The sequence below is a fragment of the Sycon ciliatum genome, chromosome 6 (genome assembly GCF_964019385.1).
Source record: "Sycon ciliatum chromosome 6, ocSycCili1.1, whole genome shotgun sequence".
In the NCBI taxonomy this organism is placed as follows: domain Eukaryota; kingdom Metazoa; phylum Porifera; class Calcarea; order Leucosolenida; family Sycettidae; genus Sycon; species Sycon ciliatum.
This window is the reverse complement of record NC_088648.1, coordinates 17,139,556-17,167,520: the sequence shown is the minus strand read 5'-3', so window position 1 is coordinate 17,167,520 and position 27,965 is coordinate 17,139,556. Positions and strand designations below refer to the sequence as shown.

Here is a 27,965-nt window from a genome sequence, read left to right as displayed (position 1 = left end):
TCAGTTATGCTCTTAAAATTCAGTTCTGACTGGCATCAATTTTGATAATTTTGAATATGATATTGAAATCAGCAGTGATAAAATGGAAACAAATGAATGCCCGTACAAACGTCCGGCTATGTCATTTAAAAAAAATGCAAGGCGAAGTGCTGCCGAATCTTCAATGGGATCAAGTCTAGCGATACTAAGGCCTGGGAAGCCGAGCACAAGATTGCAAAGCAGTAACGTTATGCTGCTGCAAGCTGGGAGGTACCTCAAATCCAGTCATGTCTAAGTAAGTATTAGTTCCCAGTTGGTTTCAAGATGCAGTTCTCAGTTTTGATTGGGATCATTGTGTGATAGCTGCGGGCTCAACGAAACTAAGTTAGCATACAAAATCCAACTGCAAGAGTATTATCAAAAGAATAAAGGCAGTACGAATATACTTTCTTGTCCGGAATTGCAGAGTACAAATGGTTTACTGTTACCGTGAGCTGAACACGATAAAGAATGCAGAAAAACGTCTCAAAATGCCGTGTTCTCAAGTTGCACCCCGACCAGCAGTGTGGCAATAGCTGTGATATGATCTTGTCAGAAAGAGAAAGAGAAAAAAAAAGAGAGAGAGAGAGAGAGAGAGAGAGAGAGAGAGAGAGAGAGAGAGAGAGAGAGAGAGAGAGAGAGAGAGAGAGAAAGAGAGAGAGAAAGAGAGAGAGAGAGAGAGAGAGAGAGAGAGAGAGAGAGAGAGAGAGAGAGAGAGAGAGAGAGAGAGAGAGAGAGAGAGGGAGAGAGAGAGAGAGAGAGAGAGAGAGAGAGAGAGAGAGAGAGAGAGAGAGAGAGAGAGAGGGAGAAGGAGAGAGAGAGAGAGAGAGAGAGAGAGAGAGAGAGAGAGAGAGAGGGAGAAGGAGAGGGAGAGAGAGAGAGAGAGAGAGAGAAAGAGAAACAAGAGAACGAGAGCGTTACAGAGAGAGAGAGAGAGAGAGACGAGAGAACGAGAGCGAGGCAGACAGACAGACAGAACAAGCTGCATCTGTGCCGGGGGGACGATGACGGGTGTTGTTACGGTGTGGTACATGCAGTCAAGCGAAAGTTCAGGTCAAGAGTACGGATAGTCGCTGTATCAACCGGGCTGTGGCAGTCATCAGAAAGCAATGTGCTGGTCACACCATGACAAGCTTCAGTAATGCTGACCCTTCAAGACTGGCGAGCAACACTGAAAGATAAACTGGGCTTTGTCCCAATGATGTTCTGCACCGTGTGTCTGGGAATTACTGAGAATACTTGTAGTGGAATTGGCGATGACGTCATCGGTGACATCATCCACATTCAACACGGATAGCAGCAGCACAGCAGGCACATAGCTGTTACTCATGTTGAAGTACATGTAGATGCAGTGCTGCACTGACTGCTGTAGTGTAGTGCAGGAAGTAGCTACACATCCCGGATCATATCGTGCACACGACACAGGTCAACTCTCTGTTCATCACGTACGGCGCGCACGGCAGGGAGCCGCACTGGGCCTCGACCGGGTAGAGCATCATGCCCTCGCGCACCACGCCCGGCATTCTCGACCCGCCGTGCCGCGAGGCCTCGGCCTGCGCGTCCACGCACAGGTACTCGGCCTTGGTGGAGTCGAAGCGCTCACTCATCAGATAGCCGTGGTACTGCACCTGCCAGCCGAGTGGGCACTGTGTCACACCGGGAACCATGAGCGAGGTGGATACCTGCAGCGCCCGGCACACCGCGCACGGCACGCTCTGGTGGTTGAGCCGACCGGGCTGCAGCGTGTTCTCAAACACGTTGTACGTGCCCTCTAGCTGACCCAGGCGATACTCGGCGCCGTACAGGCGTCCTCCCTGGTTGGGCAGGTCGCTGAAGTTGCCCCATCGCGGGTGGATGGGCAGGCAGAGCGGGTTGGCTCCGTTACCCATGTTGTTGCTCCATGAGCCGGTCGTCACTCCCTCGTAGACGAGATGAACCGAGCCAGGCCGCGGTCCCGCCTGCATGCCGTTCATGAACCGTCCTCGCATCTGGTTCTGGAAGACGTTCTGCTGCTGTTGGAACGGGTCGCCAGCCCCGCCGCCCATCTGCGCCCCGCCCGGCATGAACCTCTGGCCAGGGCACATGGTCCTCCCCCAGCGTATGTAGGTAGTGGACACGCCGCCCTGCATTGGCGTTGGTCCCATCTGCATGACGTTCGGCGGTACCTGTTGCACTGGCACCGGTCCAGGCCCAGCTCCAGGCACCGGTCCAGGTCCAGGTCCAGGGACTGGCACAGGTACTGGCTGTTGCATAGGCAAACCAGGACGGCTGACCTCCACAACCCGTACCTGTAGATTGAAACAACAACAACAACGAGGAGGAAGAGGAGGGGGACGACGACGATGGCGACAACAACAAAAACAACATGTTGAGACACACATTGAGTGGGTATACAGCTGAATGGTGTTCTAACGTGTTCAGCAAGTAATTAGCTCAGTGTACACTGACCTCTGTAAAGCCGGTCCATTTGCCAAAAATTCAATCGCTAAGGTTACCTACCGTGTTCTCAATTTTGCCGGGATTACAGTGTGGTAAAACCAGAACTTTTTGCCGGGATTACAGTGTGGTAAAACCAGAACTTTTTGCCGGGATTACAGTGTGGTAAAACCAGAACTTTTCGGTGGACTTTATTGTTGGCAACTTCGGTAGAAGCGACTTACACCTAAGAGCAATGCAACCTAAATTACACACTATACGTTACTAGTACATGTACTTGTAACACCAGTTTTAACCCGGGACAGTACGGGGTCAGTGTTGCTCTACTGGGACCCTGATTATATTGATATACAGGTCCTCCCTCGTTAGTAGATAATCTCTGGGCCATCGAAAAAGTTATCTTATATAAACGAGACTTATCTTGTAGCAGGACTTGCAGCTAAAGGTGAAATAGGCACTACTTCATACTTACCGGGGCTACCCTCGATACAACATAAATTATGGATGCTTCAACTCGTTATAAGATAATTGAAAATCTCCAAGTTACTCCAACATAACTCTTCCTTGGATGCAAAGGATCGTCCATATTCACGAATACATAGACATAATACGTTTCCTCTTTCTGCTTTATCCTACGTGTTTTGACCTTGGTCCTGCATGGTCAATATTATCTTATACTGAGGGTTTGGCACTCCAGGGACCTGGGCAAAGGGTCGTTATAACGGATTTTATGTACTAACGGATTATGTTGTAACCGGACCTGTAAACAGTTGTATAGACCACGTTTTGCCAGGGGATTTCAGATTTCTATTTACTAACGGGGTTTATGTAGTACCGGTAACCGGACTCGTTATAATGAGGGAGGACCTGTACCAACAATAATACACTACCGAATTGTTCTGGTTTTGCAGTACAGTACAGTACAGTACATGCCAATGTGTATAGGGTTCATCTGATGATGTCTTACCCTTCGCTGAAGATCTGTGTTGGTTGCTGATAGCTGCTGTAACGTTCTTTGTTGATTGTTGATGTTCGTCTCCAGGCTCATCAGCCGATCCTGCATCAATACAGACACACCACCGCGCACCACCAGCAATAGATCATGTTTAGAATGAATTCACGTGCTGTCCTAGTAGCCTGTTCGTTAAGGACATTACGCCCCACAGATGCCGTGTTATTTCTCGAAAAATTGGAAGCCGATTGTGCTCGAAAAGCATTGAAATTGGCAGAACCCGGGTTCTAAAGGCTATATTTGCTATACCAAACATGCATGCAGAAACATGCCAGAAAAGTACTAAATTCCGCCAATATTTCTGCCAGCATTATCCGCCAGGAACTAAAATGTATCCACTCAAAGCGTGCACGAGCTCCGTACACCTACTCTGTTCACAAAATAACAGTACGTATATCAGATAACGCTCGCAACGTCTTTAATACGCTAACTTGTGAGCGTCGTTGATAGCTTTGCATTTGGATCATGTGTACTTCATTGAGACTGTGGTGTATACTATCTTGCAGAAGCTCTCCCTGCATGTGCACTAACATGCATCTCTCTCTCACTCCGAGAATTGCATTTCCCAGTGTTGCATGTGTCCGAATAAGGCCAGTGAATTATCTGATAATCGGCAGGATGTTCATGTGGTTATCCTTTCTCTTCAATCCTAAGCGAGATTTCGTGTGGCAAAGAACTGGCGAAAAGAGATTGCAGATGTAGAAATGTGGCTGTCGCTTCAGGCGAGCCAGGAAACTGTGCACATAAGCTACATTCACTTTCAAGTCATATGTTATTGCTAGTTTCAAAGTCAAACAAAGATGAGTAGAATAATACATACATGTACAGACTACATGTACATGAAGACTTACCCCGACTGGCAACTCCACCATGGGTGACTGAACCGGTCCCGATGATCGTACGCCTACATACACAAAACACACACGCGCACAATGGACACAAACAAAAGTCCATCAAAAGAATACTGAGCGGCCGCAGTCATACTTGAAGTACAGTGGTGGAGAGTACATCACAGAAGTACATACAGTTATTTGATGGAGCATTACAACACATGGAGTTTCCCTCTATACTATAGTCTATACACAGTTGCCTCGTGATAGCTCAGCCTACTTGCCGGGATGTTGCAAGCTACCGATACTGTGTTGATGTGGTGCCCCACGAAAGATGGCCTTTTTGCCTTTGTCGTTACGGTGCCTGTCACTATGCATGTTTCCTGTGTGTATTGACTGTGGCAGTACTGTCAGTCCCAGACTGCTATGCTAAGCTGCTCAGCTGATCCACGAGGCCAGGCTGTGCATGTGCCAGTATTCCTCTCCTTCCAGGATGCGTGTGTGTCTGTGTGTGTGTGCGTGTGTGTGTGAGTGCGTGTGTATAATTGTGCGTCTATGTGTGCCTGGTGCGGAGGAGAAAGAAGTCTTCACCAGAGATGAGCCAAAGAGCATAAGTAACCTTGCGCCAATGTTTTCTTCCACTCCGCCCTATTCCGCCCTATTCCGACCATGGACCTTTTGAGTGAAGAACGGAAGGTTCACGTTTGTCCGCTTTTGGCTGAGCTCAGGAAGTTGGCACTCCTCTTACAATGCTCTTTCCGTTCCCTGGGAAAGCTGGATGTACAGTCATGTAGATGGGCGTCGGAAGGATAAGAAAATGTGGGTACACTCAAAACGAAGTTTGGACGAGTGTGTGCGGGTCGTGATGGCCGCTTCTACCCCGGTAGCGCGATCCTTACTCTGCTGAGTGGCCCAATAAGGCAGCCTGGGTCTGTTGCGGAACGTGTCTGCTGCGTTCGACTCGTATCCACGGCAAAAGTCGACACACACTATACGTTACTACTGGGTGGGACATTTGCTAGCTACTTTTTTTGTTTTGCCTAGGAGGGGAGCAAGTAAGTTGCTGGTCTTCCATTCCTCAAAAGGCGTCAGTATGTATAATTAATGCAAGACTAAAGTCTTAGGCTGCGTTCGTTTTTAGCTACCTGGTAGAGTGGAGTGGAGTCATTATACCGATAGAGGTAGATGGTAGACTAGAGGCAAGTTTACGAACGCTGTTCTACCGGATTTAGTATTTTACACGATTTGTCGAATGATGAAAATAGACATGCTTCAAAATTCCTCCCAGATGATGAGGGTACATGACTATTTCTCATCTGATGATTGAAAGAACGTGCCTCATGTAGTAAACACGCCACAGATGTCGAGCTGGCCTGCTCCAAGGTACACTATTGGTTAGCAATCAGGTGATGGGGTCTTCCTGCAGCTACGTTTAGTTACTCGACCGCTAGGTCATTCACTGCATGGTGCGATGTAAGTGACAGGCAGATGGGCTAAGCAAGCAGTTGGTCCGGTCAGGTTACCCGCTAGGCATGACCTACTCGTTACCTCACTCTATGTTTTGAACTGGTATTATGGTCGGCTCGCAACTAACTTCTAACGTCGTCCGCAACCTGCATGGTCACGCTGTTGTGCACACATGCAGTGACACTGGAGGCGACATCGCGTGAAAGCATCTCTTTTATGCCCACCTTCAACCTTGGATGAATGCTCAACGGACATAGACCAGATCAGACAGGCAGCCTTGACGAATTGAGTTTCTAAAATGATTGTGACGTGGAATTCCTTTGAGGCACTAGTACCCCCGTATACAAACCAATGACTCGAGTCGAAAAGGGAACTTTCCCCAACTGCCCACTGGACTTCCGCTAAACCTTTCAAGTCCACCTGAAACCATGATGGGTCTGGCCATAATATTCGCCCACGGGTAGAGGCATGATCCTCATCGTTGAACAGCAGGAGCCGCCAATGTAGAAGACAGGTGATTCAGTTAGGCTATGATGCGATCACACCGTGGTCGCCTAGGCAAACAGCACTCCGCGTGTAGGGTCACTCACTGCCATGGGCTGTTCAGTGTGGTGACAGAGATTCTGCCCAGTTTCGCACTCTCGCACCTTCGGTCTACATGTACATGTACCGTATGTCAAAAGGCGATCATCTCGCCTAATTGGCTGCGAACATCAGACTTTTTTTTTAATTCACGGTTTGCGTTCACCACCCCCAAGGATCAAGGCGGAGATGCAGCTCCTAAAGCGGTGGGAGGCGAGTAGATCAGACCCACCGCAAAGTGAATGGGAATGGGACCCTTATTTTCAGAGTTCATAATGCGTTTGGTGTATGATGCGTGCCTGGAGTTGGTGGGCCACATCTAGACAGCTAGCCGTACAAGGGTACACCAATCCACCCGCACACTTGCATGTACATGAACATGTACCGGCACATGACGCTGTGAACATAACGTTTCTGATGTCCATGCATGTCCATGCACTCGTACATACTACCAACATAGTACTTATAGACCACAAGCATGATGTCTTTCGTGCCACCAAGGACACCATTGCTTCTAGTATTCTTTGAATTTTCGGTTTATGTAACTTTAGCACTGTCAAGAGTACATAACTGCATGGTGTCAGGAGTTCAGCCGCCAAAACAAGGGGGTATGGACTCCTGATGGGGCTCTTTACACTATTCAACACACACTGTGAATACACATACTAAGGGCAGTCCAACATAACGTTACTGCCATAAAATCGCAACCTTCGTATTTTACTTCTGTAGAGCCTGTTTCTGCCCATGCTCATCAATAGCCAGAGGGGACTGATTTACGATCAGAAAAAAAGCGTCACGTGCTGTACATAGTGCAAGTCTTAAAAAACACAGTGGACGCCAACATCACGACATGCGGTGCTGAACCCAGTAGAGCTTTGCCTACGGTCGACAAAGACAAGAATGCTTGCCAGTGTTAAAGTCGTCATGTAGGCCGCACACGAAGGATCACTGCCACTGGTGTCCTTGTTGCGCCGTTTGCCAGAATTAATTGCTCAGCGCGATGTACACGCACACAAGCACACATACATGTACACGTACACACACGGATATTTTGCTCACATGCACACGCAGACAACGTCGGGCACGAAAGCGATCGAGCGGACACGCAGTGCATTGTTTACCTGGATCTTCTCTACACAGGGAGCCGCAATGCATTCTGCGTTACTAACCCTGTTTTTTGATTGACTTGGACGGTTTGGTATCGAAGGCGCATATAGAAGACGTGTCGCAGGGATCTTCGGCAAAGTCTGCGTACTACATAGCGGTGCCCCTAATACTGGCGCTAAGTTGATGTACCTGGAGTCAATATCTTGTGGAGGGCATTGAACTAACTGAATTGATATCGAACTCGTTGGCACTGTTAATAACATCCGAGAGCATCCATGCCCAGGTTTTTTTATTGTCATTCCCCGCTAGGGCAGGAAAGAAGCGAGTAAGTATTATGCATATCTTTCGTGTATCCGTGTGTGAGCTGGGGCTCATGAAAATACTCTCCACGAACCGAGTCTGAAATAGACATGTCAGTACGTCCAATGGGAGGGAGCATCCGTAAAAAACATTTGAAAGCGAATAAGGCATAGCCTTAGGCCACTGTCGGATTAATCGTTTACGAGTTAAAGGGAAGAGTGATATGGATAGACTTGATCGCCATCTAGTGTCTAGGGAGGGCCACGTGGAGAGAGAGAGAGAGAGAGAGAGAGAGAGAGAGAGAGAGAGAGAGAGAGAGAGAGAGAGAGAGAGAGAGAGAGAGAGAGAGAGAGAGAGAGAGCGACAAACAGACACAGATAGACAAACAGACACAGATAGATAGATAGATAGATAGAGAGAGAGAGAGAGAGAGAGACGTGGAGACACCGCAAGAAGGAAAGAGACGGCAACGTGACCAAGCATACCAGACAAACAAGCGACACAAAAATACATGTAACCATCATAAGACGGAAAGGAGACCAGTTTCAACTTACGGAGATTGTCATTATTGTGGATATCACCAGATGCCACCAGTGCTGCAATGACGATGGAGATCAGCGCTAGTAGGATGGACAACGCGTGCAGAACGCCATTCAGCTTTCCCGACGGTGATGATAGTGCTGCGGTCATAGACATCTTCTCCGGCTCCTGCTCCTGGTCGCCTCCCGCTCCTTGGCCAGGTCCGCTCCTTTGCTGCCTGCAAGGTACGAGACGAAGTTGTTGTGTTGAAGTGTTACAACTAGTTTACAACGGTTCAACAATACAAGGAACAGAACAGTCGCTGAAACCGCTACGCTCTACATTGAATGTGAACGGCCCAGGTAGCTACTAACGTACATGGGAAACTGTAGAACAGGGTAACTATGCAGGCAACGGGTGTGTTTAGTTGCCTTTCTGACTGGCTTAGTTGACCAGTCTTGCCTCTAGCTAAGCAGCTAGAACGCACAGGCGGTACACGTCACCTGTGCTTCGAGTGACCCTGTAGAGGGTGCAATATACCGTTACGTGTCGGGTGTGTGCTTGTGAAGTGGGGAGTGTCTCGGTGGGCAGAAGGGCAGAAACGCCAGAGACCGACCATCGTGTGGCATGCCCGGGCCTGTGCTGACAGAAAGGCGATGGGTGAAAGCCAGCAAGCCCGCCAAAACAGTGCAGCAGAGCTGTGAGGTGTCTGATCGAAACCGGCGTACGTCTCGAGGTCAGTATTCGAACAAGGCTTTGAAGCACCAAGGCGATTTTCCCGTGACTGGTCGGGTAAACCCAGCCTTATTCGTCACAGATACCCATCTGAATACGAAGAGCTGCTTAGCTTATCGGCTACTTCTAGACTGATCTCGAGTTAGCTTACGATTAAGTCAAACATTATAATGGGGCTAGCAGCGAGCGAGGTCAGAAGCAGGCCAGGTCAAACATGGTGAACACGAATAACATTAGAAGCGGTGTAATGGCGCGCAGCAACGACCGGCACGTCACCCTCCACGCACTGAACAGGCCATCGTCAAGCGGTGAGAGGTCCGCCGCTATAAGCCCGCCGCAATGCAGTACGTCTGTCTGTACTGCTGCCCAGCCTGCTCGCCACGACTCAAGAGGTCATGATGTATACTACGGCACGCCTGGTTAATGAAAAATGGTTGGCAGTGCTGAGGCAACGTGCATCTCGCAGTCAGCGAAACTTCTCATACCAAAATTTAGTGGATAGGAACAAACCGATTGCTTATATCTGGGGGATATAACAAACTTTCGTAGCTGTATTGGATACAACATACTACTCAGAAGCTGTAGCTCTTCTTCTCCACCGAATCCGTCCGCCATAGCGCACAGTTTTACCAGAACTCTATCATGATTGTGTGTTATACAGAGTTTCGCTACACAGCATTTCAGCGATGCATTCAGCCATTATGAAACCGGCCCTTGCAAAGTCAACAGTTCAGTGCTGAGGGGCACGTTCGCGATTCTGCATCCGTCACCCCTGGCCAATGGTCCCAGGATGATCTGCCCGCGCGAGCCGGTTGCACCGACACTAGTCCATCGCCAGTTTTACTACCTTTCTCCCTTGACTGGCCAAACACGCACGCAGTGTACTTCTTGAGTGCTGAATTTGCTTGCTTGCAGTGCCAGTCAGGATGTCAACGTAAAAGTGAAACCATCGGAAAGTGCACTTCGCCGCTCGTTTAAGCGTGATAGGAAGCAGCAAGGAAGTCAATGTTACCCTAAAGCACTTGGCGACGTACGCGGGTTTCCCTTGGGCTGCTCCTTTCCCGACTCAAGAAGTCGTTGCATGAAGGCAACGTCTGACGTTTTAGTGCAGCGTGTTAACGTGCTAAGAAGACCTTTGCAGTTACAGGGCTGGGAGGGCGAGGTGAACCTGCTGAGGCAAATACACGAACTCTGCGCTTAACCCTGACTGGACCAGGGCGGACGGATCGAGGTACTTGCCATCTTATGTCTAGAGGTCATGTGTTCTCATGTCACCTGCTTCCAAATGTAGAAGATCACTACCGCCACTACAATGTGTGGCTGGTGCACACACAGCCATAACAGCCTGGTGCACACTGTACCGGGACACACGCCTAGGCCTTAATTCGGTATGCACCGCGCTCAACTCGCCAGAACCCACTGGAAGTCGCTGAGACTTGTTTCCATTGTGATTTTATCTGTTGACAAACAGCTTTGTTGCAGTACCTTGTTCTACTGGGCTGCCTGGGGATGATCGGGCCATTGCCAAATAGCCCTCAGATACTGTTAACTACTTTGAACTACATGTAGCTCAGAGTCGTGGCTAGTAATCTTCGTACATGTCAAGCAGGATGCTTTCATGTTGTGTTCAATGGAATTTGGCATAGCTATGTGATGGACACTTGTGGTGCCATTTTGTCGACATTGCTCCCAAGGAGTAATTATGCAGTCCACGTTATCTCATGCTCAACTCCGTGAACCTAATGGATTTGCTTGATGCTGCGATCAGCTAATAAGAGCAATTGCCTACACACATGCGCGCGCACGCAAACACACATGCATGCACACACACGCGGTCGCTACGTAAATACACCGAAGTAGCAGTCACTCCATCTCTGAGTACTACGTTCTAGGCTGACCCACTACATTCGTATATTACCAGCAGAGAGAGGACAGTTCCACCGAGATCTCGATTGCTATCAGATTTTTAAATTTAAATATTAAACGCCTCGATAAATGTCTCAATCGGGATTCAAATGCATTTAAACATTTCACCAGTGATGTCCACACAGACACAATTTAATGCTATTCCCCACGGAGTTTTCTCATTTGAATGCATGAAGCCATCCTGTCAGGATGTAGTCATAGTTTGCAGAAGCAAACTTTGAAAGCTGTCAATATGATCATCCATGAAGTAGTCACGCTTGCGCGTGCATACCAGTACTGCAGTACTGCAGTGCTGCAGTACTGCAGTGCTCGCCCCGCCGGTATGTGTGCGTGCGTGCGTGTGTGTGGTGTCCGTGGGAAGTTAATGCATGTGCAGCTGTGCGTGCGTGCACATGTACACTAATGTAATCTAGGGACTCCTGGGAGATGGAGGTGTGCATTTGACGGTAGTTCTCAGAGTACAACACGAGGGAACGAAGCTAGATGTTTCAGACTTCGTGTGACGAGCCCGTGATCACGTGTAATCCGTACTTGTAAAAAGTGAAAAAAGGACCAAGGAACTCAGTACAAGTTACACTATAGTTACACTTTTTTTACTTTTTATAAAATAATCCTTGGCTCTCCATCCGAGTTCAATCAGTACTTGAGTGTACATTGTACAAGATGAACACAAAGTTACTACTCCGGTGCATGTGACATTAGACATCTGTTCCTGTAACTATTGGCAACTGTCACCCTACATGTAGGTGATGTTAGGGAGGCATGATAATTATTACCAGTACATGAAACTCGGGTATTGGGCCAATAATAAAAGTAGAAAGGAAAAGGACATATGGAAACGAGTTAAGAGTAACTCTCCACCACTGTATCTATGCTAGTGTTGTCGTTGCGCTTGCTTTCCCCTCTTTGGTCTTGCCATAACCTTGAACCTTCCAAGTTGGAAGGCTGTCGGTTAGCGCTACGGAGATGTGTTGAAGCTAGGTGTCAGGACGTCGAATGTCTCAGTACTCTGTCAGTTTTGTGCCTAGTTGTTGCACTTTCTGACTGTATATAGTATCTAGTTACAGTGGTGGAGAGTTACTCTTAACTCGTTTCCATATGTCCTTTTCCTTTCTACATGTGTTATTAAAAGAGAAAAGGACCTGCGTGTACATTGTATAAGTTAGTAGTTATGACAAACAGTCCACCAAGGTAACTTGAAACTTTCCGCACCTGAGTCTTCCAAGTTGGAAGGTTGTTGGTTTGCGCTTCGCAGGTGTGTTGCAACTACATGTACATGTAGGTGTCAGGACGTCGAATGTCTCAATATCCTTGTCAGTTATGTGCCTTGTTGTCGCACTATCTGACTGTTTATTATCTCGTTACCTTGGTGGACTGTTAGTCATAACTAGTACTGTATACAACGTAGGTCCTTTTCTCTTTACAATATTACTATTGGCTCAACATCCAAGTTTTTATAATACTAATTTTGCTTGGTTATCAGTTATCACTCTTTCGTTTTGTCTTCTCCACTTTTCTTTGCTCTGACGCCATGCAATCTTAATTTATTATTATTGGGCCGAACACTGCACGTTTGGTATCGATGAAAATAAACTTCAAGTATAAACACAAACGCGGGAAAAGCATGGCCTTGCCTTTCCCCGTTTAAACACTACACCATGACCAGATCCCCACCCCTCAACTCGGGATAACACTACACTATGTAATTACTGGATTACTTAGCTTCCATGGTTGCACTGTACAGAGGTTTGACTTTTAAAGCAGGCAAAAACTGCCTCAGTTTACACCAGAGACGATAGTACCAGTAAGACGATGCAAAATGTAACCTGGCGAATAAACATACTAGTACATATGTTGGTGAAAAAGGAGAAGGACAACATGTTACGAGTTATGACTAACTGTCCACCAACGTAAACAGATCGTATACAGCCAGCGAGTGCGAAAAAATGGCACAGCACTGACAAGGAGAACTGAGGCATTCGGCGACCTGACACCTAGCTCCAACACCACTCCAAGGCGCAACCAACAACCTTCCAACTTGGAAGGCTCATGTTTTTTCACTATAATTTAATTTTAATTGGCTCACCATCCAAGTTGAATTTGGTACATATTTTCCTCCTTTTATTCCCCTCTCACCACCCATTCTTTTCATTTCCCCTCTCACCACCCCTTCTTTTCATTTCCCCTCTCACCACCCATTCTTTTCATTTCCCCTCTCACCACCCATTCTTTTCATTTCCCCTCTCACCACCCATTCTTTTCATTTCCCCTCTCACCACCCATTCTTTTCATTTCCCCTCTCACCACCCATTCTTTTCATTTCCCCTCTCACCACCCATTCTTTTCATTTCCCCTCCACTATCCCGCTACCTTGGTATTGAGCATCTCTGCTCGTTTAGCCCAGTGCGAATTCAAATAAAACAAACAAACATGCTCATATCCATGTACATGTATCACTTACGACTGCATCAGCTTGGACACCAGCCCGTACAGAGTTCCACGTGACGACGCCATTGAGGAGCGAGCACGATTTCCCATTCTACACGCGGGGTACTTCTATATCCTATTTTCCCAACAACGAGCGAGGGATTTGGCGGGCTATAATGAAAGCGAGTACTACAGTGATAATGTTCGTTCTTCATGGAACAGAACAGTTATAATGGTTGTTCAACGGACGAGATGGAGCCGTTCCACGAAATCTCGCACCAGTGAGGGCTGATCTCGCCTTTCAGGCCTCTCTCTCTCCGTTCCACTAGCGAAAAGGTCACACACAGCCTATAATTCGATCAGGCACTGAGCCCCAGGAGGCACTTTTGGGTGTAACCCAAATCGAGAGAACTGCATGCTCCTGTTACAACAGGGTGACAATTAGATTCACACCCGTGCTGGTGTAGCGCTAATCAAAGGTAGTTGCTGTCGGGATAGAACCTCAGAAGCAGACCTGTGAAAACAGCTGCGCTTGGACACGGTGCCCGCGCGCAATGGGAGGTGCTACATCCGAGCGGGATCCTAGGTGGTCGTTGCACGGCCTTCCGAAAACTCCACAGAACGTGGTCAGGAGGACTTCGATGCCACGAGGAAAATGGGTTTCGACATCCACAGGGTGATGTGACCGTTCGCTGGTATTGCACAGAGACTGCAGCGCATCCTGGAAAACTTGTAGAGCCCATCACCAAAGGCACACGCACAAGTAACGCACACTCGCTTTTGACTATAACTCCTTCCGCAGCAACGAGCTCTACAACACTGCTTACAATTCAGCACCGCCATGCGGAGGAAACTCGCGTGTGAGCACGTTCGCTTAAACGTCTCAACTGATGCCCGGTACAAATGGTTCTATTCCGTGGTCACTGCAGCCGTATCGGTAGCGCCAATGAGCGCTACCTCGGCCCGTGTTCACGGCCCGTATACGGACCGAGCAAGCACAGTGCACATGGCGTGGATCACACCTCGCGCGCGTGAGACCTGTGTTTAGTAACAGTCGGAATGCATAGTGCCTTTCAGGAGATGTGCCCTTCCTTTTAATGCTGTCACAGCCTGGCCAGGAAAAGGTGCGAGCAATGGAACATACGCAGAATGTTTTTCATGTGTTCCTGTAACAATCCTGTGCCATCTAGGTGATACGCAATGGGGCGGTAGATTCGCTAGACCTGGAACAGGCGACCTGACTTCCCCTGTCTACTGCTCGCATTAGAGAGATTCTGATGAGAAGAATTTGCTCAGAGTTTCCAAACCATGTATGTATACGTGACACGCTTTGGTCACCGTCGTGGTAAATCCATTGGCGACAGGGCAATCTCCCCCATGTGTGTGTGTGTGTGTGTGTGTGTGTGTGGTGCTGCAGCTACCGCAAGCCCATTTCTTTTCCAATCTTTAAAAGCACGGCGCCTGGCCACGGCACACCTTCTCTCCAAGGTACGCAAATAGAGCAACTAGGATGCAGCCCGCGTCAGTCACAAACACACACACACACACACACACACACACACACACACCGCCTGAAGATCATGGTGGTCATCAAGGTTCCTCTTGACAATAGACGTGTGTTGTTCTCCACATGTCCCTCGGTAGGGCTGTGGAAAGCTGTGCACACGATCGACACCACCGTTGTCCAATATCCGAAGATGTTTTTTTCTTTCTTTTTCCGAAGATGTTCATGATATACATACTGTACGTACTGAAAGCACATGCACAATGTCATGTAGATGTACACGAGGCGAGCTGTGAAGAGCATGTTCTTCTGGCCTGGCTCACGTAGCTGCTGCTCATCCTTTCCTATGAACTAAGTTAAAGTGAACAAAACTGGCACAATTACTTCCACGCCATTGCGCTTCCATATCGGTCACCGCAGGCCCATCACCACCAGAACTCGCCATTACATGTATACATACTGTAAGTAAACGAATGAAGGAATGCGTCCGTAAAGACCGCCTGTGTTATGGTGTGATGACATTGGCACTGTGCGTGCTTCAACTATCGCATAATGCAGGCATTGGTGACCATTCAAAGCAAACACATACACATACAAATGAACCTGATAACACGAAGAAGGAAGCGACAAAGGGTCCGCAGATATCGATGGTACGACGATGCATATAGGAAATTAGTTTGTAGAGGAGGTTACTTATCACGCAAATGTCTTCAAACAGGAAAGAACTGAGAACAGAAACGCCGGGACTGGAACCAAGTTCAATTGTTGAGCAGTCGGCATGGGTTAATGCCATAGGAGGCAGTTTTAGTGAGTGCGCCAGTCCCCACCGGGAGCTGGTGTTACAGGCATCAACCTCTTCCCACTTGTGGAACCTTCAACAACTTCACGGCGCCTCTCCCAAACAAAGTTGTGTTACCTGAACAGATCCTGCACCCCGCGAACGAATTTCTAGTATGCTGGATTTATTTCGATGGGGTCCATTCTTCACTCGACACTCTGGCGACCCGCAAACAAACAGCCCGTTCTCCAATACAGATCCGAAACATGGATCTAACATAAGCGTTATCCTGTTTAGACTCTTATTTCCGCAGTAATCATTCAACCAAAGGCAGACGTTTGTAGTCGTAGTCGTGCTAGGGAGTCACGATTCGCGCTTTGTTCTGGAGACGCCACTTCATACGACCACAGGTCATAGACGACTAATCGGCAGATCAAGTAAAACTGAGTTCTCAAGCCCTGTGGCTTTAGGCAAGCAGTCGTCCAAGGGTCTGCCGAGTGTCTGCTGAGTGTTTGCCGAGTGCCTCACTCATCCACAAGTGTTTCTGTGTACATTCAAGAACAAACTGAACAATCAAAGGTACATGAACATGACATACTACAGGACTTCGAAGTATGTAGGAATATCTTCTGAACTCATGACTCGTACTATGTCTACCTACACACGTACATGTATATTGCTAGCCACTCTATCTTCGCATCACCGAGCAGGTGAATTTTCGCCGCAGAGAAACTGAGTTATGGGTTACCCGTGTAAAGTGGAGCCCGTCATGTTTGACTCATTTGTGGCTTGCTATCGTAAAACAAACATTCCAGCAGACCCTTTGCGACGAACACCGTATGGTCGAAACCATGAGCAGGACCCAATAGGGAAGAATCCATTTTAGAACCATCAACACGGCGCCATGAAAGGTGTTACCTAGAAGGGTGGATACGAACCCGTTTAGGTTCGATATATACTGCCGCTGATAGAAGCCTCCTTTGTGTTTGGCCAATGTCCCGGAACAAACTCTGCCCTACTCTCCTTCTTGTGACTATCACCGAAATTGGTATGTTGCCACAAGGGATACGAAAGAATGCACGGAAGTGCATTTTGCACACCACTGCCCTCGGGTTTTTGATGGTTTGCGTGCGCAATATCATCGATGGTTACAGGTAGTGCCAACTCCTACTGACCTTTGTTGTCCTACAGTAGTAGGTCTTTCGTTTCCTCAACTTTCCATGAACATCGCCCACATTCCGCAGAGCGCTCGGGTTTCAATTAAGCCCATACCATATGCCATGGTCGGCCAAGCTACCCTGGCTCTCCCCAACTTCTGCCATTCCATTTGTCTCTTTGCTGCCGTTAAAGGTGTGTGGTTATTTCTAAAAACAAGAATGAATAGAAATACTCACTAAACTCAGTAAACTGTCATCGTGAGAAATGACAACTAAGAACTATTCATTCGGTAGTGAAAGCTGCGCACCCAAATTCCCGGTGACAAAAAAAATGTAGCTTGTATGTTCACGCGTGAAGAGCTGTGGTTCTTTTCAATGTGATCTTCCAACCTGTCATCTTTCCAAACTAGGTGATCATGTCAATTTTGAAAAGTTCAAGTCTCATCACCGGGACTCAACCAGAGACCAATCTACTCGTAGGAGTAGTAACACATCATTGCTGGAAACAAACTCGACAACTTTCCCGTTGAAAACATACCCTGTACTCACGGCTCCTTACATGAATCGCGTTTGAACTCTAGACCTCCTCTGGAGACGAATCCAGACCACAGATACAGAAGACGTCACATAACTCGATGGGTAGACAAATACTAGTATCCTAGGTTTACTCCCCAATAAATTACGATGACAGATCAATTCTAAAAAAAATGCTGCATCGACGGTACAGTGACTTAGGTACGATTGTGTATGCGTGTACGCGCGCCGTGGCGAGTGTGTGTGTGTATGCCCGCGAAAAGAACCACAGCATCTCTGTTCTGCCAAACCCTAGCCGATTGGCCGACACTGGCATGTGTCAAACCTGCCAGCAGTGCATGTATGGGAGGGCGAAGAATCATCGCCGATCGATAATAGATTTCAGTTGCCCCTCGTTTTAGTTTAACGAATGTCACTTACCAATTGCGAAAGTTGTCCAGGGGATTTCGCAGCCATTTGCTTGGTACCTCGGTGAGCTGATATAGACGAGAGATGCCCGACATTGCTGGGACGACACTTCGTCGTAGGTCGGCACCCGTCCCAACAGCAGAGCGCAGATTGGCTTCTGTTCACGCACACCTTCCGAGAAGGCAATCAAGATGTCTGGCGGAGAGGTGGAAGACTATCAATGGGCAATTGATGCAGGTAATAACTGGTGCTGAAGGTGCCTATTGTTAGCTCACCCTGTGCCAAATGGTTTGAAATGGAAGTCGAACTCACTGGGAATATCCAATGTATGGATTACAGTCAAGTACAAAACAAGTCGAAACAGCCCGGCTGATGCAGATGGTAAGGTGAGAGAGCGAGAGGGGAAGCGATCGTTTGAGAAGACGCCTTCCTGCACAACCAGCCAACTAGTGTGCACTAGGATTGGACAGTTGCAGGGCATACACCTCCTGCAACAGATACGCACAAGCTAGACTGCGACAGTCGGTGGCCAGCTCGTCTTTCTGGAGACAGGATAATCACTATTGCCTCGGTTCCTATGGGTCGCGATCAGCTAACACGGACCCTCCTACAATCCTTATACATCAAAATAATACTGGCTACTAACTATTCTCAGATTGGAAATACTCTTACATATCTACTTGCTTGCACACTCAAGTCGGTGGTAACAAATAATTAACTGACCCCTTTGAAGGGTACGTTCTGCTCACTCAGCCGTTTCGGCCTACATTGATTCTGTTCAGAGGGTGATCGGTAGTTTTTTTTGTTCTACAAATTGCTCGCAAGTTTACTCGAAAGCGTGCTTCTACTGCTCGCGCGCCGTTCGCTGCATCAGGCCACACGTTTAGAGCGTGTACGTACCAACGGAGGAAACTCGTGGGGATATAGGAGGATTTGGAGTACACGCTGAGATATGCATGGTCCCTACCATGGCTATATGGGCATATCATGTGTCCATAGTGTTCCTGGTTGTATAGACGTGTCGATGGGACCGACCTTGCCGGTTGTGCGACATAAAGGGGAGCAAATCGTGAACGATCCTGACCCAGAGCACGGTGTAGTGTGGACGTACAACGGAACACAGCAGCAGCTCTCTGCCTACTCGATCCACAGCTCCTTTCCTGGTCTCCCTACATCATCGCTACAAGATCACCCCCGAAGCACCACGGGCTTTCTAGAGTCTCTCCGAACGACAACAGTCGGCTACTTGCTCGACCACCGTTAGCCAGTGGCACTGGCTGGATTACGTTACTCGCTATTAAAACAGGTGATCTTGTCCAGTGTTCAATCGCTTAGCAGCCGCCCGACCACCGTTGCGCTTGTGGCAATGAGCCTGGCGAAGAACGCTCGTAAAAAAGGACTCACGCGTTCAGGTTTCGGTGTTACCAAGGTACACAACTTGTACGCGCACTTCTTTTTTATGGGAATGTTCCTCGCTCGGGCACAAGAACAAGTTGCAACTACACGCGCATAAACTACATGTCGTAACGTTGCACATGTATGTGCATAACATTGCATTGGTCTCCACCTCGAGCTTCAATGAAGCAAGCGTGATGATCAAACGCTTTAACCTCATTTCCCAGCGTGGACGCAACGAATCTGAAGCATTATAATACTTGAATCGCCTCAATTGGATCAGATCACAATGGTGCATTGGAGTTTGCGGGAAATTAGAACACTTCCAATGAATACAGGTAATCAGAAGCATACTCTTGTAGTATGGTGACATGACGCATTGAGAAGCATTCATGAGCGGGACTCAATAGGACGAAGTGACATTGTAGAAAGAAAGGGTAGAGTGCTGCAGGTGGCTTTGCGAAGCCGATCACAAAACGTTCAGTGGCATTGGCGCTTGATGAGAATACGCTTCAGCCATTGGTTTTGACAGCTGAAACGTTTGTGCAGTACAGCTGAGCACCCCCGCCAAGTCACATAATGGGGTTTTCAATCCGTGCTAGGGGCATAGCAAAGCCCTCCACGTTACGCCTGCGGTGTTTCGCACGGTCCGGTTGAAGTCCCCTTCGTAGCAGGCCACCGTTTCTGGCCACGTCATTATTATCGCGATATTACCGTTGTATATGCCGTTCGATTCGTAGGCCATGTGGAAAGGAAGGACCGACGTGCTCGCTCAAGGCTACTGTAACGCACTAGACACTAATGTAGATACACAGTACAAGAAATAACTCAGTTTGAATACCTGTCCTTATATGTCCCTGCTGCTAGTAAAAAAACGAAAAGTTAGCCGGATTCGCGGCCGCATCACACCTGACGTGTCGAGGAACATTATCAAGCAAAGACATTCGCATCGGGGGACATCACTGCGCCCATCTATTAAATTATATCCTCGGTGTTGAACGCAGACCTCACCGCCGAGCAGCTAGTACCGGCAGTGATGTGGAATGCTGGAGAGCATGATTGTGCACAGCAAGGAACGATGTGGACGTCAGCCATGTAGATGCATACAACTCAGCACTCGTCATGGCTTCTTGAACACTACACTGGTCGTGTTGATGTACATGTCATGTAGGTGTCACACTGAAACATTGATGAGAGACGAGGTAGTACTGTGCACGAGCACCAAACACTTAATTTTAAAAGATAGCCAAGTCTAAGTGTACGCACCCCCCCCCCCCCCTCCCTCCCTGGGTGTTGTATTCTAAGAATAATTGTTGTAACGGTTACTGTTGCTGGCGCCAGGGAGAGGTGTGAATGTGTGAGCGTGTGCACTATTACCATCAAGGACTTAGGTTGACAGAAGCAGGCTTTGGCAATTACAATAACATAGCTCTTGTAGCAGTTGAGCACTCTTGCGTGGGGTAGTGCCTTTGCTGTTTGCGTTATGCAGAGCTCACTGACTTGCCAGTTTGAGCACTCTGGCAAGGTACGTTCGGGCCTGATTGGAAATTTTTATTTCCATTGCTATCAGGTTCGGCCTCATTTCCTCTGTGCTGCGCTGACGAGTCCACAAAGGACGAAACAGTTCTGTCCGCAGATTGAGTATTTCGCTCCTGCTCTTGTAGCAGTTGAGCACTCTTGCGTGGGGTAGTGCCTTTGCTGTTTGCTTTATGCAGAGCTCACTGACTTGTCAGTTTGAGCACTCTGGCAAGGTACGTTCGGGCCTGATTGGAAATTTTTATTTCCATTGCTATCAGGTTCGGCCTCATTTCCTCTGTGCTGCGCTGACGAGTCCACAAAGGACGAAACAGTTCTGTCCGCAGATTGAGTATTTCGCTCCTGCTCTTGTAGCAGTTGAGCACTCTTGCGTGGGGTAGTGCCTTTGCTGTTTGCTTTATGCAGAGCTCACTGACTTGTCAGTTTGAGCACTCTGGCAAGGTACGTTCGGGCCTGATTGGAAATTTTTATTTCCATTGCTATCAGGTTCGGCCTCATTTCCTCTGTGCTGCGCTGACGAGTCCACAAAGGACGAAACAGTTCTGTCCACAGATTGAGTATCATATGCATACATGTATATGATTGTACGCTCTTTTACTGTAGTACGTGGTGGGGGATGATGTGACATTGACACGAAGAGCCAGTTCCTTACACCTTGCGAGACAATGCATTGAGACACCAATAGCCCTTTCCCAAAGATGCCATAATGTTTCGCAACTTACGCTTTTCGCAACCGTGCCAAAACAAGTGCTAGTTGCTGAAATCGCATCCATATTTTCAGAAAAGCGAAAAAGTTGCTAATATTGCAACCTAAAATTGGAGAGTTCTTGTGCAAAAACCGACAAAAAAGGGAGCAGAACTAGCAGAAGTGCAGCGCCAGCAAACTCGTAGATCTGCACCCTTTCCTGCTGTGAACCACCACTTTACACAGTGCAAGTACTGTTGCATGTATCCTACATGTAGATCAACATGTACATGTACATGTACATCATTCCAGTGCAAGGAAAAGGGAATGCACATTATCATAACTAACGTTGATCTACTGTTTCTTTGAAATCAGTCTGAAGGCAGGCGAGAAATGAGCGAGTACGAGTACGAGTACGAGTACGAGTATGCATTTGTCCGACATGTACATGTACTAGTAGTCGGTGAGTCGGTGACTTGACCTTTTGACCCCATGCCATGGGGCCAATTGCGCCAAGGTTGCGGAAAAGTTGCGAAATAGTTCGCGAAAATGAAGAAAGTTGCGAAAGTTGCGATTTCTTCCTAAACAACGAAAAGTAAGTTGCGAAAAAAGTGGCGAGCATCTTTGGGAAAGGGCTAGACACCAACGATGGCAGGGGATTTCCCTTAGGATTGGTATTAAAATTAATTCTACTTGAAACGGGTATACTGAAGTACATGTACATGTAGCTACCCGTGACTGTGACACGAATGGCTAGGTCATGTACTACATGTACATGATTGTACATAATTAGACATATATGGCGATGCTGATGGGTGGGCAGCGTGTATTATCGTTCTATTAGCGCCATGTCGACACACACACTGACCGCGTTTTCTTCCTATCATATCACCTCGTAGGTTTAAGGCAGCAGTTGAGTAGTTGAGAAGTGGTGCTCCATCCAAACGCCAACTGGACCCATGAAGTTATTGCCAGTTAATAGCCCTGGGGACGGTGAATGGGGCTGTTCCCATTTGAGTGGGATGATTTGACGCAATGTTTTCGCCAGTATGACTTCTATCGTATTTACATTGTCTTGAGGGTTAAACACGGGGAAAGTTCCATACTGGGGTGTGAGCCCGCCTCTAGGCACCATCTCACGATGATAGCGACGTCTTCCAATGCACACCAAAGATGAGTTCTGGGTGTAGCAGGTGCGTGCCCATGAGAGCACCGCTGATGGAGACGGAGACGACAAACGTGTGCGCTTGGTTCGCATACATGTAAGATGAGCTGAGGTGGCCATGGTGGAATGTGCTCGATCCCCAGATTGCATGGAGCATGCAATTAATCGCTTCCCCTGGCCAGGCAAAGCGTTAAAATATATATTAATTACTAGTACTGGATCGTTTCCCTCATCCACTTGCCTCAAGTTGCCTGTGTCTGTAGTACAGTGCCTGTCTTGTTGATCATCACCTTCGTTCGCCATGAGCAAGCACTTTCTATTCAAATGCACTGGAGTTCAGTCGCCGATCCACGGTGAGCATATGATTTCGTATGCCCCAGGGTATTGGGGCAAGATGGACTCGCTTCGCAGATCTAGCACTGGACCAAGAAGGGGAGCGATTCGTAACGCACATCAACACGCTATCGGTGCCGGGAAGTGCAGCCAAGGCCAGGGAACACATCAGACCGTTTCCACAACACAAGTACGCGGCGGACTCGACGCTGCCAGAATGATGCGAAGGGATCATCTGCCTCGCGCCACGTTCCAAAGTACTATCCCTTGCCTGTGTACTCTGGACACTGGACATTCTATCTAACACGGCGAGTGCAGCCTCAAGTGTTTCCGAGAAGGAAACTCGACAATGGTTCTGGAGCCCACATATTCCGTGTGTTAGCGTTTGTGGTCGCAATGGCAGGACGGCGTTAATTACATGGAGGTGTGCAACGATTTAAAAATTATTTGCACTCGTTCCTAAAGTGCAACATCTAACAAATCATCCCGCGACCGAGAAGGACGCGTCGACACAGGCTAGGCCAAAGGCTTGTTGCCACTTTGTTGAGCTCGGCGAACATGACTAGATCCACTCGAAGGTACATTGTGTTACCTTGTCATTTGAGATAGGGAAACCTGGCGGCCCTGAGTATGGTTCGTGTCGTGTTACAAGCTACATGTACATGTACATGTACATTCCTCGCCACCAAAGCGTACAACGAGCAACAAGGCCAACACGCGTTCACCATATCAGATTCTCGATTGGGGGGATGAGAAAACGGCGGGTTCAGTGGAGCCACACGAGTGTCACCGTGATCATCATACCGTGTTTAGCGGTTAGTTGAACCCAAATCTGGAAATGTTGCAGTGGGGGAAATTCAAGTTATCGTTCCAGGATAGATCATGCACCACTTGAACCTGCCTTCTTCTTCAGGAATTCGCGGTAGGGTGCAACGTGCATGTACTTGGACTGATACGTCCTGTTCATCCTTTTGGATGCAAAACCATCATCACTTTCACAAGTAAAGGACGTTTTAATAGTTTTCCCCCAGTCGTTCCTCGATACGTGTAGATGTTCCGCGTAATCTCAGGTCTGAGGAGATTACGCAAACCGAGAACACTTTGTAGAGAATAGGCGATTGAGATTTTAGGACCAAAGCCATTTTTTATGTTTGTTAGAACTCTGCCAGATTCCGTTGGAGAGTATCTTGTTAGAAGGTATCAGAACGAGTAAAAGGAGAAAAGTACATGTACCTCATCTCCTTATACAATGTACATGTACCATCGTCATGTATGTACAGGTACATGTACATGCACACACTTGAGAGGAAACAAAATCGTTTCTGCTACTTCTTGAAGTATAACTCTGAGTTCCACGGTTTTAACCGACAGCAGAAACAGCAGAAACGCTTTTGATTCCTCTCAAGTAGGGGTGTGCGGATAATGCTCGAAAAGGTGGCAGATTCTGCTCGAAAAGCTGTGAAATTGGCAGAACCATACAAACCTTATGGCGGGCAATTCCTCGAATTCTGCTCCATTTCTTTATCCACATACCAAACATGCATGAAACTTACCAGAAAAGTACCGAATTCTGCCATTTTTTCTGCCGCCATTATCCGCATATGCCTACTCTCAAGTGTGTGTACTAGGCTCTGCAGCTTGTTGTATTGAACACTGTCACGAGCAACTGCAACTGGCTCGGCGTGTACATGTACAGGTATACTCCAAAGCTGTTGAAATCGATAAAGCTGTTCATTCTGGTGGTCAAAACAATCATGGAGATGATGATCGTGGGAATCGCTCCTGGCAGGTCCCTACTTCGCCCTGTGGCTACTGTACTCATGACATGATTATGGAAACACTCATCCGTAAAATACTGTACTCGGCAAGCTACAGTTCCCACCGGGACGGCGGATGCCTAAGCCTCACTTTCAGACCATCACAGATATCTTTAGGAGAACCAAGCTCTGTTGTTGCCCCATTATAAAGTGAATAAAGCTCTTTTCTGCGAAATGCACAATCGGGAACGTATACAAATACGCTGAAGAGACCAATGATGGACTTTGAGCACATATGATACCACGCAGCTAACTGTTACCAACTCAAACAGAGATGGTGGAGTGGGTTCTTATCACACACAGTGGACACACTGGCGGAAAACGTCATTAGTTGTTTACTCTGAGTTTCACGTCAAAGGGCTATCGTACAGCAGATAACAATCCGCACTTCCAGACAAGTTCAAACTCTGTTTGCCGTCCTGTTCAGCGTGCAAATGCTCTAGGCAGGGACAGGGCAGTGAGACAGCCGTTTGTGAGTAGCTACCTGCCCTTGCACGAGTATGCAGTCTCACCTGCTCGTAGTGTTTACCTTACCATCAATAGTTCATTGCACCACAACCCGCACAACGTCTGCACGTTCGACTCACGAAATAAAATACACGTGACAAGAGAGAAACAGCAAGTTTTCTCGCGTCAATGGTGTGTACTAAACCCCAATGATTATCTAGAGACTGCAAGGTACGTAGCAAACCTTGACACCCAACACATGGATTACTCTCTCCGATCCAGCACGCCTCCTTGCCACTGCCACACAGCACAATTGACCGTAACGCTGGCAGACACCATGTTTGTCCCTGCCAGGCATCCAGTAGTCAGCACCTCTCATATCTCTAGGCATTGCAGGGCCAGATTAGTTGGAGATACATACACCCTTGGGTGCTGCCTTCCCGCTTTCCAAGAGCTCTAGCAAAGTGGCGTGTAATGGCGACACCATGTCACAGGCTCCTTCTCACTTAAACGCAACAACATTTTTACGTGTATTCGCATTACCATAGCGTGCCATCATTCCAACAGGATGACCCTAAAAAAAAGATGGTCTGCAACCGTCTTGTAACTAACGTATGACAACAGGATCTTCGCGGACATCTGTTGCTGCCTAGGAAAGACAGGCATTTCCCACACGAGCCAAAATATCGCACGGAACTCGTGTGGTGTGTGTGTATGTGTGTGTGTGTGTGTGTGTGTGTGTGTGTGTGTGTGTGTGTGTGTGTGTGTGTGTGTGTGTGTGTGTGTGTGTGTGTGAGCTACAAACGCACCAGCAAGCAAGGAGTAGCTTCACCACAAGATCCGACAAGCACCGCAGCACGGCCTCGTACCTAGTCGGCAGTCCACGTCGTACTCTATAATCTGATGGAAAGGTCGGAACGGCACATACACTAAAAATGTCTAGCGACACTGTTGCCTGACTGAACTTGAATTATGCACATCGCACCTACTCACGCGTTTATCTTAAGACCTGGAGCACTTCCCACGTGATCGTCCACTGTTTTCTCTCCGGCAAAAAACTTAGAAACTGAGAAGATTGTGTGCCACCGTGGAGGCCTCGGGGTTAGACCAGCATCACATAAACATGAAACGTGTCCCGGTGAATATACTGGTCAGGAATTCTTGGACTCAGTTGCTGTCTGATTCTCTTTTCTATAGCACTCTAATTTCACCTCGCCACCTGGTGTCGGGTGACGCACTGAATATTTACATTCCTCGCTCTGTTAGCTTTGGGGATAGGATTAAATTTGACCCATGTAGTGTCCATTCCAACACGAATAAGCAAAACTATGATAGCAAAATTCTATCCAGTATTCTGTTCACAGTTGCTTTCATTGTCAAATTTCTAACCCGATATTCCTGGATAGTACGCGCATGAAATACACACAGGTCATAACGGACACAAACGTTATGGCACTTACTTGTAGGCTGATTGCACTTCTGGACCTTGCTGATTGCCGCCATCCCGACTGCTATTCTCCGTGGCTGTCGTATCGAATGGATACACCATACCATCTGGGTGTTGACTCAGATGCCCGACCTGCTGCTCTGAGCTATGAACCTGCGGCGATCCGCCATTGGATGCTCCCAGTTGTCTCTTCAGGTTGTCGTAAAGGTTGGAGTCGTTGGGGATATGGAAGTTGTCGTAGACGCGCGGATCCTCTGTCGTCTGCGAGGCCGTTTGATTACCGCTGGAAGTGGTGCTGGCTGTAGGTTGATGGTTGAATCCGACTCCATTGCCGTGCTGGTTTTGCCAATCCATGGTAGCATTAAACTCTACTCCAGTCGAGTGCTTCTTCGTAGGACTTGTAATTTTGTCCAAGGTCGAAGCCAGCGAGTCTCTGGGGAGGCGATCTAATATAGAGGACAAGCTGGCAAAAACGGGCACGCGATGTCTAGAGGGTGAGAACGCAGCGTAATGCTCCGAGCGCCTAGTCGCACTCGAGTATATGGAAGATAGGTCGTCCCTGAACGCCGCCTCAAACACGATGGGACAGGAACCAAACTGCTGCGCGCCGCTGCTAAATTCGCCAGGCCCTGCTCCAGCCGCCAGAGAGGAAGAGGCGAACGAGAGGTAACTGCCTCTTCCGTACGTATGCGAACTAGTGGTATGGTGGAGACCACGATGGTACTGGTAGTAGCCTAGGCTGGACACGTCTGAACCGCGCAGTGTTGAGCTGTGCACGTGATACGGTTTCTGCTGCTGGAGCTGCTTCTGATGCTTGCCCGCCGATTGATAGTGATTCTCCGCACGGTGATGCTGCTGCTGCTGATCAGAATGTAAAACTGCGTTTGGAACGGAATAGCCAGGCTGCAGGCAATCACCATTCGTATCAGATATCAGCACTTTTGGTGGAGGATGGTCTCGCGGATGCGATTTGTCATTGTCAAGGTCCTGATAATCTGCGAGTGATGGCTCGCTTTGGCTATTCACCTTGAGCTGCCTGCGCCTGCTGATCTTTCGTCGGCCTATCAGCGGCCCTATTGTGCCATAGGAGCTCTCCCTGCTCTGCAGACCAGCGTCCAAAGCTCGTCGCAGCGACTCGCGTCTTCCTCGTCGGTTCTCCTGCAGGGGTGGCAAGGTGCTACTAGATCCGGGTGGAAGTTGGTGGTCGTCTAGTGCGTGTTTTTGTTTCTGCTGCTGCTGCTCAGCCTGCTCGCTGATTACGGGCTGGCTGATAGCTTTGGTGTCAGCCGTCACGGCGCTTGACGGCGAGTTGGTCAGCGCGCCAGCTTGACAGGTAACATACGCTTGCTGCTCGCGTTGGTCCCCGTCTAAACCTGCATTGGAAGTGGTGTTAGTGTCAC

The 27,965-nt window shown here is 48.2% G+C and overlaps 1 protein-coding gene across 1 annotated transcript; it reads right to left on the bottom strand.

Annotated features, from left to right (window-relative positions):
- On the bottom strand, positions 1-27,824 carry LOC135819510 (uncharacterized). Its single transcript, XM_065332730.1, has 5 exons — positions 26,579-27,824; positions 8,307-8,509; positions 4,318-4,370; positions 3,422-3,511; positions 1-2,306 (listed from the first exon to the last, which is right to left on the bottom strand). Exons 1-5 carry the CDS (start codon positions 26,917-26,919, stop codon positions 1,422-1,424), a joined length of 1,572 nt encoding a protein of 523 aa, XP_065188802.1. The 5' UTR covers positions 26,920-27,824; the 3' UTR covers positions 1-1,421.
- Positions 27,825-27,965: the final 141 nt, after the last annotated feature.

Bases quoted from the DNA above. Each gene is read 5' to 3' on its own strand.
- LOC135819510 (XM_065332730.1), bottom strand. From the start codon at position 26,919: ATGGATTGGCAAAACCAGCACGGCAATGGAGTCGGATTCAACCATCAA. The intron at 4,371-8,306 runs GTAAGTTGAAAC...TTGTGTATGTAG, and splicing joins CCACAATAATGACAATCTCC to GCGTACGATCATCGGGACCG. The intron at 2,307-3,421 runs GTAAGACATCAT...TTCAATCTACAG, and splicing joins ACACAGATCTTCAGCGAAGG to GTACGGGTTGTGGAGGTCAG.